At 33.1% G+C, this 16,609-nt stretch overlaps 2 protein-coding genes and 1 long non-coding RNA gene across 8 annotated transcripts in view; 1 reads left to right on the plus strand and 2 right to left on the minus strand.

Moving 5' to 3' along the window:
- Positions 1-2,870: 2,870 nt before the first annotated feature.
- On the minus strand, positions 2,871-5,362 carry LOC148605030 (uncharacterized). Its single transcript, XR_015916223.1, has 3 exons — positions 5,320-5,362; positions 4,192-4,341; positions 2,871-3,062 (listed from the first exon to the last, which is right to left on the minus strand). It is a non-coding gene; the product is annotated as an uncharacterized LOC148605030 (long non-coding RNA).
- A 2,393-nt stretch (positions 5,363-7,755) lies between these two features.
- LOC148605031 (uncharacterized) lies at positions 7,756-12,562 on the plus strand. Its single transcript, XM_088548269.1, has 4 exons — positions 7,756-8,256; positions 9,667-9,835; positions 10,256-10,470; positions 11,484-12,562. The coding sequence occupies exons 1-4, from the start codon at positions 7,812-7,814 to the stop codon at positions 11,612-11,614; spliced, it is 960 nt and encodes a 319-aa protein (XP_088404395.1). The 5' UTR covers positions 7,756-7,811; the 3' UTR covers positions 11,615-12,562.
- A 1,921-nt stretch (positions 12,563-14,483) lies between these two features.
- LOC148605032 (solute carrier family 4 member 11-like) overlaps positions 14,484-16,609 on the minus strand; it is a 43,778-nt gene continuing 41,652 nt past the window's right edge. For all 6 annotated transcript variants that reach the window (XM_088548263.1, XM_088548267.1, XM_088548268.1 and 3 more), the window contains 2 exons: positions 16,106-16,275; positions 14,484-15,324 (listed from right to left, as the gene is read on the minus strand). In XM_088548263.1, coding sequence (XP_088404389.1) covers positions 15,264-15,324; positions 16,106-16,275 — 231 coding nt within the window. In that variant the 3' untranslated portion in view covers positions 14,484-15,263. The remainder of the gene's footprint in view (positions 15,325-16,105; positions 16,276-16,609) is intronic.

The following is a 16,609-nucleotide window of genomic DNA, read 5'->3' on the forward strand; positions in this document are numbered from 1 at the left end:
GGAATTCGGCCTATTTAAAACTAAATTTGGAGTGAAATATTCATTCCTCGTTGCTTATTTTACTCATCCTCTCTGCCCATCAGAACGGAATAGTACTTTTTTCAAATACCTGATTTGACTGCGCGTGTTGATGGGTTACGTCCCTTTGAAAAACTTGCTTGCATTCCGTAAATGTGTATTTAACGTCGGATAAGAGTTACAAAGGGAACACAGATTCTAGCGGAAATCAAAAGACCGCAACCCAGGGAGTGTGTGCCTGACATGGAAAACAGACACGCACAACAAAGAACATGAAATAAACAAAATGATACGTACAAAGAAACAAAAGTAAATTAGCAACTCAGCCTCCTTTTAAAACTGGGAATATTCACCAAGTGTACCGGTAGGTTAAGTGTCCTTTGTTTTTTCTTGAAACACTCGCCGAATTGCTCATTAAATCTCAAGACCGGGATTGACGAAAGCTATCAATGACACGTTGAAAAAATCGGTTATCATGGTTCTCATGATGCAGATGAATATACCGTATGGGTCCACGAGCTCATTATGACAACCATAAATATTTTTAGTGATGACTTCAATCTTATATAAGAGTTTTTTTTTCACACATGCGAAACTACTTTATTTACAGTTCAGCAGCATCCAAAATCTTTTTTTTTATTTGATTGAAAATCTACCCTTCAAAATACAACAGTTTGACAGTGCAACTTCACTATTTGTAGATGTGGTATACTATTTTTATGTGTGTGCTAGTATAAACATACAAGGCTTTAGGTGAGAACAAACTGTGTAAGAGAGAGACGAAAATCCGGCATATAAGTATAGTGCGAACCAGACATCAGAATCTGGCTGCAATCTTACCTTTAAGGTCATTTACCCTGGTCTTAAGCTTGTTGCCGGTATTAATGATTATTTTAATTGCGATAAAGGATCTAAATATTAATAGTAATCTTATTTAATTGAAAAATTGAAAATAATGAGCATCCTTTTCGCATAAAATATTATATCCTTTAATGAAACAAATTTGGTGTACACGTACTTGGTTTTTGTTTTCTCAGCGAACTCTCTATATAGCGCTGTTGACAGATCTTAAGTAGCACTCCAGCTGAGGATCATGCAAAATGTGATTCATGGGTAAAAAGCCTACGTTTTCATTTTTGATATTTGTTTGAAATATCATAGTAAACAGAAATTAACATGTGGTTTTTCATATAACCCATGCTCTTAGGAGATACAAATTATATAGAATGCACTGTAGATTTCAAAATTAAGGGAGATAACTCTGTAAATGGCGCTCAAATACAATATAATGTACTGGGTTTTCAACGTGGATTATCTCGAAAGAGCAGGCAGGTTTGAATGAATAATTACATATTTCATGGTATAGACCCATAAAACAACTTAATTACTAAAATAAAAATATGTAGCCTTTTTGGGGTGTGTCACATTTTTCAGATTTTGCATGATTCTTACAAAGACAGCTACTTATAAAGTGCTTTATTTTCGAGTTGGCCTAGAGATACGGTTATTGCATATGACAATTGAAAGATAAATCAATATAGTTTTTGAATATCGTACTTATCAAAGTGAATCAAAGTGCTGAGGCACTGAGTCCAGGAAGACCTCAAGTATATCAAAAATATACATGCAACCCAAAATTTCAAGCTACTTAAACCGATCAGCCTGTCATTTTTAAGAATAACCAGTTGTTACTACTACGGGTTTTTATAGTCGCTTCCGGTATTCCAGGCCGTGTACTTTTATGTCCTAGAACTTGTCCACATCTTATATTTCATATGGCTTTACTGGGAATAATATACTGCATGCTAATAGGAATAGACCCACATTTTGAATTTATAAGGGTTGGAGATGCATGAAGAAGAAATGAATCCCGCGGCAGTTGAAGAAGGGCCTCATCTGAATGGAGAAATGAGAAAGAACTTCTCCTTGTTTGTGCCCAATCCTACCACTTTTCATTTACAGGGAAAAAATTTTGTAATACAAATGCAGATTAAATTGAGAAAATGTCAATGTTGCTATTTTTTAAAAAGCAGAATTTGCCTTTGCCATTGATGCCTAGAAAAGACCTTGGATTGAACTTTTTGAAACTGTTCACTCAACCATTTTTTACAATATATTACAACCTTTCTCTATGAATTTTAAACGAGGCTACAAAGTCTTTTATAACTTTTATACAGCTTAACGATCTTACAACTAATAACAACTTTGTATAAATTCTTTATTAACTCTTCAATTTCCTCGTAGATTTCAGGAATTTTAGATTCCAATTAAGTTGGAAAGTTTAAGATATTGAGATAAGAATATTGAGATATGGCGAATACAGTAAATATGATGTCTTTATCACACATGCACTTTGAGTATAAGTCAATCCTGTTTTTTTGTTTGACAACAAACAAAAAAAAATTTTTGCATGTTTGTTTCACAAATACATGTATGTATAATATTACAAAAATAATTTACTCTTTCTCACACATATATGTTCATTTAATTTTGAACAAACAATAAAGTATTATAACTAAGGCCAGGCCATGAATACTGTCAAGCAGTTGACATTTTCCTCAACTTTTTTTTAATATTAAAAAAAAGATCTGCGAGACATCAAAAACTGGTACCTACAGCTTAAGTGCCTTATCTTAGTACATGTACTAGTATGTCTATTCATTATGTCTTTACGGGGAGCTTTTCAAATGCAATTGTTTTGAATATCTAGATGAAATGTTAAAAGACATATTCAATATTCGTCATGACATTGAGTTATTTTCAGGAATTATAAATACAACCGTTTTTCAATTTCAGAGGGTATAATTAGGTTTTGCATATATATATAAAGTGCTAAGAAATTATAGGCTTCATGTTTTGTATAGTTTTTATTAAGAAATGTTGAAATATAAATTTACAGCTGATTCATACTTCACATACATGTACATGTGTACATGTAGCAGCACTTAAGCATCATTTTGTTTCATGCTTAAATAGTGTCTGAGCACACAAAAATGGTCTGTTCACACTTTTGTTTTCTTCTGACATCATCTAAGTGATGACCACTGAAAAGAACCATTGTAGCATCAAGGACAAAATTGTAACCGTGTCTTTGATAAATGTAATATGCTACAAAGATATACCTGTACTTAAAATTCATGCCAATGTATTCACCAATATTTTCATGCAAAATCAGACGAAATATACAAATCATTGCCTGGTAAGGTTAGGTTGTAATAAATTGTAACTATACCTGGTTTTATTGGTTTTTAAGCCACCCCGGTCAATAATCCCACAATGGTCAATACTGGTCAATCAAAATTTTGCAAACAATATTTCTGTCATTATTCATAGTTTTGTCCTACCTTAAAAAAGTTGATATATTACAAATTCAAACTATAATTCAATATTCTTAGATATTCTGAACGTATCTCTATGAGATATGATAATTAGGAAGAATATACATCCATTTTAAAATAATACAAACATATCTTAAATATAACATAACTTAGTAATACTTAGTCAAAACTTTATTTCATGAACACATCTTTGTTTCAATAAGTGATTATCAGGTAATATAAATAAGAGTAGTACATGTTAATTTTCACCTGGCTGACATGTCAATTAACAACATTCCCACACAAACAGAACGAAGATCATAAAAGTGGCGTCAAGTGATGAGTTTAAAACAATAAATAATTCGTAGTTATATTTCATGTACCAGATAAAATTCTTCTGGACACAGAAAATGGAAAGTTTGCCAATGACATTGCTTAAGGGCTCCTACCATAAGTGTATGATTTTAGCTACCTGATGATTTTTAATGATGTTTGGAGTTTGGACCCCCCCTTCCAAATCTCCGGATCAATCCCGGAATGTTGATTAATATATGGCCGAATAATGTCACATTGTAAAGTAGAAAACAAATTAGATACTAATATATCGCAAATATAATAATTTCAAGTATAAATCTTCAATTAATACAATATTTCATGTGTCAGTAACCATAGCTATAAAGTACATGCACATGTATTTTTGTAGTTTTCAGTCCAACTTCCCTGTAAAATGTAAACTGCAAATTTTTCAAGGAAATATGACTACTGTTCTGTACTTACATTGTTTATAGTAGAGTAATCACCATTTTTGAAAATTGTAAAAGCATATGCACAAATAATGTATACCTACAACACTTACTTTGTATGAATGTCCCAGAAAATCATCAGCATTTATGAAAGGTCTACTTCTGGGTGCTTTGATATCCATAACATTTTCATAGACATAGAATTTATAACCTAATTGACTGTCTTTCTTGTGTCATGAAAATCCTGAATTTTACTTTATGGTCTGCATTAAAAATGAATGTATCTTGAAAATGTACTGAAACAGAACCGTATCAACAATCAGTTACTATGGATTTAATAACACATGATATTGTATTACCATTTCTTTACATTCCAAACATTGCATACACCTGATAGATGCTTCTACTACTCACCGCTTGACATAACTGTTAACTAGTATTTGTTTATTTGATAGAACTTACACAATTTACAGCAGTTTGAGTTTCAGGTACATGTACAAGAATGCATTATGTACAAGTAATTAATGCATGCATGGACTGACAAAAACTACATTTACATAATTTAAAGTCCATGGGGGTGCATGGGGCTGGCACGTCTCCTTTAACGTGGAAAAATTGACAAATAAAAAATGATAAATAATGTCTTAGCACCCCTTCTCTGAGGACCCTTGGCTGGCAAGGCCAATTTTTAATGCAATCAAAATGGAAAAAAGAAATCATATTTAACAAATTCTGGAAAAGCAGAATCTGGCAGCCATCTGACCTTGAAGTTCATTTACCCCGGTCTTAAGCTTGCTGCCGGTACTTTTTAATTGCGATAAAGGATCTCAATATTTATAGTAATCCTATTTAATTGAAAAAAAATAATAAAAAATGAACTTCCTTTTAGCTTAATAAATTTAATCCTTTAAGGATATTAAGTGATAAATTTGGTGTACTCGGCTTTTGTTTTCTCAGCGAATTCTCCAAAACATATAACAAAGAATCTAGGAAACAAACACGACTTAACATTATCGCAGTTGTTACGGTGAGTAATGTTTTCATTACAGTGCACTGCATAATACTATATCGGGAGCAGATAACTAGACTTCAAATAACTGAGTTTTCTAACTTTCCAAACATTTTCAGTCGACCTAATCCCCTTTGAAGTAAACAAGCTTTTAAAACTGTCAAAAAGAGCTTAAAACTAGTTCAGCATTATTGAAGTCATAAAAAATTTCGTCCAAGTAACCCTTTCCTACCTCCACCTTGAAATCAATCTTGGCTGCGGGACTGGAAATCTTCCTGGGCTTAAAGTGTAGATTCGACGTGATACCTAATTTTAATTAACTAAAATTACCTCTAAAAATACATATATTGTCTTTCAAGTACTTCTCTGTTTAAGAATCAGGCAAAATGTGTATAAGTTGTGGCATATGAAGAAACAATCGCAGATATTTTATTGCATTATCCAAGTATTTATACCTCATAATCTCTAGAAATAACCATCAGTTTGTAAAGTTTGCATGTTTAAGATATTGACTTTCGAAATTAAGAAAAAAGGCACAGAAATTTCAAGTTTTTCCCTATAAAAGAAGTCAAAATATGCTTCAGGATAAATGTAAATATCTTTTCGGTTGTTTTTAGATATACCGAATAAATTTCAGGCAAAAAGGACTAAACTGGGAAAATAATGCGCCACCCATCGCCTGATTCTTACACAGACTAGTAATTAAAATATTTTGTAGGGTGACGTACTTTTAACGGTATTCAATGCAAAATAAAGCGATAGTCTTGGAAGCACCGAGAGCCTGGTTTCAGTCTGATAGGAAGTTACGTCCTCTGGATCTATTTAAAAAGAGTAAAATGGTTTCGTATCTTCTTCACTAAAATGCGTTTATTAAAATATTATAGTCTTCTATAATTACTTAAATTAAAACTTTTTTTCGTTTCCGATATGTCATAAGAGTATATGTTTTTCCGGCTTTAGCTGCTGATAAGTGAGACTGTTCCTACTTTACCCTTCCTGGATTTAGTAAGCAAGACCAAAGTATGAACACTAAGTACTACCAGTCTCACTAAGTAGCGACAAGACGCGTCAAAATGTCTAAAAGGCGACAAGAACGAATTTTTTTTATATACATATGTGTACTTTTATTTAACTTGTTACGCTCATATTTGTAGGAAAGACAATTGTTTTAAAGTTATATTGCCATAGGTATACAAGCAGCATAGATTTTGTCCTCTTAACCGATAATACAAGCGGAGGTGATAATTTCAATAATTATCAAAATTGGCCCCCAAAACCAAAGTAATTTATATTCATTTGAAAATAACATATTTCACTTGATGAATTTATTGTTCAGCGAAATCTTATTTCAATTTTTGCATGCGTTACAACTACGTGTAAATGCAGAAAAAAAAACCTGTCCTTTTCAATTTTGTTTGTACGAAGTATGACGAGCCTTACTTTTTTTTCATCAGGACAAGTAAATGTAGAGGACAACTCATGACAAAATGTTAAGGTATCATTATTATGCCTCTATATTTTCGAATTGAACCTTAATCCCTCTCTCCCAACCAAATTCTTTGAAACTGCACATAAATTATGCCTTGGATACCCGAAAACAGGAGGATTGTAATGGTTTCGGCCTCGGAAGCTAAACACGCTCAAAACTGCGGTCTCACTAAGCACTTCCGGGTCATATGTAGTACTAAAAACACACTGAACCTAGATCTATGTATTGTATGTGCAATGTTTGTGTGAGTAGTTAACCACCATGCCGTCACTTAGAAATTTATTCAAGCACATTTTGTGAAGAACCTCTATGATTTTTCGTGTTTTCCACAAAATCACCCTCCGAACCCCTAACACATTTTGTATCAGCTACGTTACTGTCCGCTGTCATCATTTTGATTCATAATTGAATGTGCAGTTACATTGTAGGCGTGTATTTCGTAATCTATGATTCCTTAATTATCGTTCTGAGGTCGGATATGAGAGTTCTTTCACAAAACAATAAGTCTGAAAGTGAATATTAGTAAAACAGAATCACACCATTTAAAAAATAACTATTAGTCATGTTCAATACCGTCTGCAGAGGCATAACTTTTTTATTCCATATCTTATTTTCGGCCTTACGTAGCCTACATGTACATGTATTCGCTGCCATGGTGGTCTTTTTTGGGATATGTATATTATATACTGGTTAAAATCTATTGATTGGTATAAAAAAAATTGGTTTGAAATCTTTTGACAGTAAAAATCTATCTTACTCAACTTATAATTAACTGGTACTTTCAGCATTAGAAAACGTTTAATCGTAGGTGTCCTTGGGGGTTTTCAGTCAAAATATTCCCGGGTAAGTCATATGAATAAATTTCTCTAATTGTCTGCTTTGCTTGATTTTTAGAACGAGCTTTACTGAAAAGTACAATATTACATCATATAGAACATCAACAGATATCATCTATATACACCAACAAATCACTTAATTTACTTATTTAATTTAACACGTTATATATGAATATGTAGTAACGCTTGATCAGATGTGTACACGATTCAAAAGTAACTTGATAATATTAAGAAAATATGACAAGCCCACTGTTGTAAATATGATAACACAACACATACCGACAAATATCTATTTAAATCGTTTTAAATCACAAACCACAAGAATGTAAAGAATGAAAATGTCTACGAGTATCGTCATCTAAAAATAGCGATGATATATTATTTGTTTACAGTGAGGAGATGGCGGCGGGAAACGTCTTCAACAATTCCCAGGATGTTTTTAAATTCAAAGACAGTTTACCACCATACTCAACTAATGAATACGACACTTTGACGTGCTGCACGTCTAGTTCATCCGATACATTTACGTTGAAAGCCAGGAATGAGAACCTTATGACCGCTATCAATGCTTTGAAAGACTGTTTTAAGCAAGTAATGGGCACGATAGACCATTTGATAGAAAAACCCGTTGCAATTTTAATGGAAGGCATTCAGCAGTGGACCGGAAATGAAAAAAATTGTTTGCGAAATACAGAAAAAGAACTGCAGAAGATAACTATTCATTTGTCCTCTGGATTGAAACTCGTGCGTGAAGTGATGAATAAACAGAAATGTGCTGTTGAGAAAATGATAGAACAGGATCTAGATGAACAAATGGAGTTAAAGACAAACGAAGACAGTAAAGGTATTATGATTTTTATGAAATATTTCGATGATATTGGCACGTAAGAATAGCTAGGGACGACAGGCTCGATGCAATTTAGAAGAAAAAAGAAAAAGTACATTTTTTTTTTTTGAATTCAAGGTGAAACCCCGTCCACTTTAGGTAACAACCATTTTGGTTTACATAATAAAGTGTGTATGTGTGTATGTGGTGGGGGGATTTCTAACCTGACTTATCATTTTTTACTCTAGCCTGTCCTTAATATACCCAATTATTCATACTGGATTTTTTAAAACATACATGATCGTCCTGCCCTGTTATTTCAATTTTGGTCATAAGCCCCACACCCATTAAAATCAAATGATTCAGATTGCCGTTTTGAATGCATTATTTCAATTAAAAATAAAACAGAAAAAAAAACGCGAATATTATTGTTGTTTGTACACATTTTAGACGACACTACTGTGTTAAATACTAGTAATCACAATCCCAGGCTTTAATGTAGTGTTTACATAGTTACTCCTATTCTATTTCTGCTGTCTTGCATATATATATATATATATATATATATATATATATATATATATATATATATATATATATATATATATATAAAAAAATGTCTGAGAAAAACACAAAGATGTTAGAACTCTCAAATTTGCGATGACAATTTTTGGTCTTTCACTCCGCGGGACTCGAACTCGTACCGCTGTGACATAGATGGCAACACCGCCTGCACAAAGTCCAGCGCCCTAGACCACTCGGCCAGCTAGGCTAGATGTCACAGCGGTACGAGTTCGAGTCCCGCGGAGTGAACGACCAAAAGTTTGTATCGCAAATTTGACAGTTCTAACATCGTTGGGAATTATTCAGACCCTTCTATAAGTTTACGTTATCTTCCCTGTATCAATTTGATCCGATGGAGCAGTGTAGTGAATAGAGTCGCACATTCTGAGACGTTTATATATATATAATACAATATATAATGTTGCATCCAGTAGAACATTGTAATTTAAATGTTAGTGTTTGTAAGAATCAAGAATCAGGCAAAATGTGAAAAATCAGAAACATGCACCAATCTGACAATGTAATATCACTCAAAATTACTTTCTCTATTTGAAAAGACCATTATTTGATCTCTGCATCACTGGTTTCGCGCAGAAATTTTTCAATAGAATCTTAGAAAAATGAGGTTTTGACAGAGTTATCTGCCCCATGAAGTGTTCATTTTCAGTGAATTTCAGTGAAATTGTAATTCAGTGGGCCAGCATGATTTGGAAAATCTTGTCTGTTTTCCTTGATTCAGATGGTGCAAGCAGTCAAATTACACTATCAAAATGGTGGTTCTTTTCGTACCATGTTTCAACCACTGTCTGATTCTTACAAGGACTGACACTTAATTTACAAAATTACTCCTTTGTTTTTTTTAAGAGTGGGATTGCTGTGAAGTACTTCCACAAGGGTGGGGATTTTCTTGGACAGACAAAGGACAAAAGTATTATATTGACCACCATCTCAAAACTACACAATGGAGTCATCCAGTCGCACGGAAGAATTTGCCTGACAACTGGGAGAGGGTCGAGTCAAAGATATATGTGAAGTAGGTTTTGGAATGAAGGTTTCACTAGAAATTCCGGGAGTTCTAAAAATGCATTTATTGGGTCAAATATTGAAATCAAAATGTTTATTATAGGGAAATATAGATTTTTTTGTTTGTCATTACCACAAGCAGTCACCATCGGTAGGTTATTTTTGGATAGGATGTGTAGCTTACATCCGCAAGATTTACTGTCTGGTATGTGACCAGAGATTTTAATTTTACAGTTTTTTATACATACATGTACTACATGTATAAATAGACTCTTATTCTTGACAATGAAAAAACGTGGATTAACTCTTTTCATGTAATTTCTCAGCCAATGATGCACATGTCCTTGAATTCCATTGTATGATATTCAGTCTCTTCTCCGTATATTATAGTTTACGAGAACATTTTTTTAAACGTTTTATTTTTTTTCAGTCTATCTAACAAGATGGCGCAATGCGAGCCCCCTACCATAGTAACAGATCAACCAGTTGATAATAACTTAGTTACCGATGTTTCCATGGTGACAAAGCCCCTACCAATGGATGTTGTGCCATTTGTAAATCATTATAGAGATTTGGATGGAAAATGGAAATTTCATTTGTATGATAATATACACCAACTTCTCAACCGGGATTTTTTACCTAGAGGTATACAAGTACATGTATGAACAAAATGGCGCAGGCGGATATTATTTAATATGGTGACACATTTTAATAAACGTTCACTTGACACAAGGGGGATACTCTTTGACTAATTACGTTAGGGAACAAAATTTCAGGAATATTTTATAGTGTATTTCAAGCAATTTTGACATAATTGTATTTTCCTCTCCACCATCCTTTATCTGCACTGAATTATTTTCGATAGTCTTTCTGCATTAAGCTTGCGTGTATCACTGTTATTAAAAAGGACTTGTCTTGTTTTTGCGGCTTGAATCAGTTTTTAATCAATGAATCTTCATAATAGACAAATACTGTGTAAAGGTTATTGGCTACTTATCAGTGAGCACTTTGTGTATAAACTCAACCTCATAGTGCCGCCGCCTGTACAGTTCTGTTTGCTTTCCTAACAATAGTAACCCATTTTGATTACACATCTGTCCTGTCCGTAGAATCAAAATTATAGCCATCCCGTGCAATGAAACATACAACGCTGAATACAATTGATAAATGTTCCTTTGCACGTGTTACTTTGATTATTTTGTAGTCTTTGTTGTGTGCGTTTGTTTTCTCCTCTAGTTGCTAGCCTTGAAATGTATTCTTTTGCAAACCGTTTGAATCCTGATTTTTCTCTTAACCTATGAAAATACAATATGTAGCAAGCCCCGAACAATGTTTTACATTAGAAACTTAAACTAGGGACATATACAGAAATGGGTATTATGGTTTTTTTTTATACCGGAGCTATAATGTTATAGATATTTACCTATTGGCCGGATTGCACTCGTGCAAATCGGCTTGCCGGTCGGGTGGGGAGAATATTTTCATAACATTTAAATCACAGCTGCAAGAGATTTGGTACGCAACTTTAGTATGGGGTCCCATATTGTTGGATGAGATTTCAGGTCTGTCAGACTTCTACTTCCTGTTTACGGAACCCGGCCATTTCTGTCTTATATTTTATAATAATTAATTATTACTGTTTTTTGTTACAATTTTAGATGAAGAGTTTAACATATCCAACACATTACCTCCGGGATGGAGCTACGCCTGGGCAGAAAGTGGACATTTGTACTACATAGACCACAATACCAAAACCACACAATGGATTCATCCTTGTTCCAGTCTTTGAAACGAGACGAAATGTGTCGAAGAAATGTTACACTGTGTATTTCGCGTTTCTATCTCAGGGCACCCCGTTCTGATTATAGATAAGAAATAAGCGTTGCTATAGTGATAAGATTCATTATATTGTGTGATAAATGACAGTTATGGAAGTGTGTGAAAGAGTAATGAAGGGAACCAAGGTTATAGCGGTAATCAAAAGAATGTAATCCAGGGACAAAGACCAGACATGGAAAACAGACATACACAAAAGAGAACATAAAGTAACTAAAATCATACACACAAAGTAACAAAAGCAAATGAGTAACTCGGACTCCACTTAAAACTGGGAGCATGGACCAGGTTCACCGGTAAGGTAAGCGTCCTCTGCTTTTCTAGAAATACCCGCCGAGTTGCTCATAAAAAGTCAAGTCCGGGGTAGAAGTAGACTTCGAGGAAGCCATCAGAACGGTGGTTTCGATATAATACTTTAAAATGTTTTTAAATGGAGAAATATAGTTTTGTGAGATTATATATATGCTATAAATAGTACTAGAAGAAAGTTATCAAATCATATGTGGCAGATTTTGCTATTGGAAAGGACTGTAAAATAATTACAATCGTTAAATTGCAATGGCACGCGTACGATACTTAGATAGGAGTCTATCTTTCTGAGTTTACTTTCACCCACAGAGATGATTGTGAGATAAATCATTGATTTCGTAATTCCACAATGCCCACGAAAATCACGAAAACAAATACTCACGAATAAGAATAAACTTCAGTACTTGTTTAAAATAGCACTTTTCCAATATGTGTGGATTTATTTAATATGATAATAATTAATTGTAACATTTATTTACTAATTATGACAATAGAAAAGAACAATGTGGAACAAAATTGTTGTCCTAGATATTGATAATAATGATTATCAAAGGATAAAGAATTGATAAGATGAATAAAAGAATAAACTTTTCTTTGCTTTACATTTGACTCGAACGACAGACCGGTCTATCTCAATCGAACCAGGAGCAAAGTGTAGTAAGCCCAAGGGCAGTACTGGTTAGTCTATATATTTGCCCTACTTTAGGACACCACCTCTTGAGACTGTGGGAAAGGTGCTGCCTTAAATGTTAGAGAAAATGTGAGATAGCGTCAGTATTGTGCTTGTGCGGAGATTGGAATATTGCGAGTTTTTCTGTTTTGGCCACGTGACCAATGGGAGTTTGTAATCACCAGATGACGTAACTATCTGAAAGAATATTACCATGAATTTCTTTCATATTTGACAGCTTTGCTAACTTATCAAATGTCATTTTCGTTCAACTTGTGGTAGAAAATGGATTAAATACTCATATATCAATTTAAGCAATGATTGTTATAGCTTTAATATATTTGATACAACTAGAACTAATTAAATCAAAGAAAATATATGAAAAGTAATAGAGATTGCGTCAAAATGAATTTCGTGATAAATCCATGCGTCTGTACGGGAAGATTCTTTTTGCGCAAATTATTTATTTTAGAGTTATCAGTTCGCCATGTACCCTTAAAAGCCGTTTTACCTGCGCCGTAATATGAAAACGCCGCTCTACACAGGATAAAAGAGCACCTAGCACTAAGAGTAGCAAAAAGAAAAAAGAAAAAAGAAAAAAGAAACAAAGACAGAAATGGAATCTAGGAGACCATAAAAGACCACCTGTTCTGGGCAGTTCGTGAAGAGCGGTCAGCGAAATTTAAGATAGACACCCACAAAGTTTCAAATACAGATACATGTATTTACAAAAAAAATATCTCATGTTGTCAGATTTGGATACGATTTTTGTACGACTATTCATGCAAGTTCATATAAAATTACAATAATAACCTTTAATGAAGTCATTGTCCTAACAACTGCACGACATTGGCTCTTTATAAAACACTAAACGACACACAGTGGCGAATTAGAAATACTTCTCAAAGACTCCATGTTATCATCCTTTAACTACGGGCTATCCATTTAATTCGTCTTAATGTACTCTGAATAATAGGCTTAAACATTTAAACCATTGGGAAAATCATACTCATTGAAGGGTCAACAAATGTCCGCTAAAAGGCAAAAAAAGCGTGATCTAAGGATTTGTACAAGAAAATTTGTTCTAATTTTAAAAAAAAAATATTTTGTGCCGAAAAATTATAAAGCTGTGTTTGAGATTGTATAACTTCACATTCGATTTTTCCGGAATTTTTATCTATTTTATAGTGAAAATACTCCTGTAAATCCCTTTTCATATTTACGGAATGCAAGCCATTTTAGCAAATATTTCAAAGGCACTTATCCCACCAACACTCAACAAGCTGGTTGGCCGTCTCATCAGAGAAAGGAAGAATTGTAAATATTTTTTTCTTTGAAACTTAAACTATTGACACTTTGATAAGCAGCTACATGTAAATGGTCTGAAACAAATTGTTCAAAAGTATTCAAGTACTTATTGCACTTACAGCACATTTTAAGTCATTTGAATTTGTAGTTTACAGCTGTCCATTGCTACAATCAGACAGTAAAAGGCTATCGGGTTGGAGAGTAACTACCTTTTGCTCAAAATTAATTAAAAAAAGGAAGAAAGTCAAATTCGGGAATTGAAAAAAAGGTCTTTTAACCATTCTTCGATTTATTCTAACTGTAGCCCTTATTGGTAATTTTCTTTTTTGTTTCTTATATAATCTCGATATCACTATATACATCATAAAAATATCATTTGATTTTCTGCATGTTATTTGATGTTTGCGTCCGTTTATTCGTCTTTATATTTTGAATTGTGTTCATTGCAATGTTTTTTTTTGCACTCGACTTTGCTTACATTTAAAGTTCTGTTCATATTTTTTGTTGATATTCTAAATAAAGAAAAGAAAAGGAATGGTAGAAATAATCTTTGTTGAAAACGAATTCTTTGAACAATATCCTAATAACTAACAATCTATTTTATAACAACTATAATAATAATAAGAAATTGGTTCAGCTTGTTAGAATGCACAAGCCACGCTACATGTAGTTTGTCAAATCATTTTGCATACTCAAAAAGTACTCAATACATGACATTATACTCCTTTCAAGTACTGTTATATTTACCTACGTGGCTGTCAATTGAGGTTTCAAGTTATACCATCCTTCACTTGTACTATATAACCTGAGTAAAACACATAGATGTTGTTGTACACAGAGAAATGTGTTACATATGATAATCATATGTTGCTCGATTCATGTGATGATGATATGATTATTATATGATTTTCATATGACAATCAAATGATTATCATAAGAGAGTGATATAATAGTCATATGAAAATATCGCCTTCCTGTCATATTGTTATTTTTTGTTAACATATGAGTTTCATGTGATAAATGTATTAGTATGTACACTGAAACATATGTAATCCTATTACGCTAGATTCATATATGGAAGTCACATGTTATACTTCATATATGTCTCATGTGTGACACCTTCGTTTGTGTAGAAGATTTGGAAGCAAAGTATCATCGTTTTAATCAATAATATTGTTCCTTTATTACAGCTCACTCTGTCTTCGAAAAAGAGGGACGTCAGGGTTTCTGTATATGCACTTAAGAAAGATCGTGTAAGGTTTAACAATTGGCTAAACTTGTGTTTGGAACGAAGTATATACTAAGGTTTCACTGACTAATGGCTATCCATAGCCTTCAAGTACTTCTGGTTAATCAGTCTTGGTATTATTTTGTGTCTGTAAAAGAATGGTATTATAACATTTAGACTTGTTTCTGATTACTGAAATGAAGATGTAAATTAAATCAAAAAGTAAACATAAAGTACTTTAATCCCGCCACATTTGTTTTTGCCCCCTGTCCCAAGTCAGGAACTTCTGGCCTCTAAGGCTCTGTATGTATTGTATCGTTTTCACTTTTATTTATTTTTATGTTGTAGTATATAGGTGCAACTTGTTTGATGTACGTGTGTAAAATGATGTTTTGGGGCCAACTGCAGCCTGCTCTGTGGTATGAGGGTTTGCTCGTCGCTTATTGAATGTTATCCAGTTGAGGTTGTTGTATCTTTGCCTTTCACCATTTGCATTCTAGTTAGATATGTTTATTTACAAAATGATATTCTTCATTGGCGGGATTTGAAAAGTCATTTACCGCGGACGTACAACAAGCACTACATACATTGAACTTACTCATTACTGAAACTTGAAATTTATTATGGGAAGAATAAATTGATACACTAAAATGGAGTAAACGTAAATTAAACAAAACGTTTTGATAATAAGCACTTCTTCCAAATGCACCATCTCAAATCACAAATCAACCAAAATGAAATTAAAAGAAAAGAAAACAAAACAAAATTAAAAACAGAAGATGTGAAATAGACCATTTGAAACGGTTTGATTTGTTTCGCCTCATAATATTGTTGAATTGTTTCAGAAAAATGATCATCAAGCAATTGTAAAAGTAAGAAAAATGATTAATAAATGGAAGACTATACTATATTGTACAAGTCTACCATACCTTACTGGGATAAGTAGAAATATCAACACAGGGAAGAACATCTTTAGATATGGGTATGGTGCGAACCCTAAACCACACAGGATAAATAGCTGGAGTAACTGCATCAATGTAAAAATATGCATTGTCCTTTGTGGTACTCTTCTGATGTAGTGGTTTGGAGGATATGCATTCTGAAATAGGAAGAAAAAATATGCTTATCCAAAAAAACAAACGTTATTTTGTGACATTTCTTACAAGAATGTGTCATACATTTTCAATTCAATAGATATTTTCAAAAATGATTTTCATTTTTAGAGGAGAACTTCAATCTGAAAAGGAGGACTGATGTATTATTTGACATACTTTGTACCTTGCTAAATTCTCTTGTGATATATTTTGAAATTACTTCTTATTTATAAAAACAACAATGATGGTCATGTTTTAATCTCATTCAGCATTATCGACGAATTTTTTACAGCAATAACCTGAATGATATTAGTGAACAAAAATGATTACGTTATGATT

Source organism: Perna viridis, chromosome 10, assembly GCF_037379345.1.
Source record: "Perna viridis isolate PV_CMFRI_1.1 ecotype Kerala chromosome 10, ASM3737934v1, whole genome shotgun sequence".
NCBI lineage: Eukaryota > Metazoa > Mollusca > Bivalvia > Mytilida > Mytilidae > Perna > Perna viridis.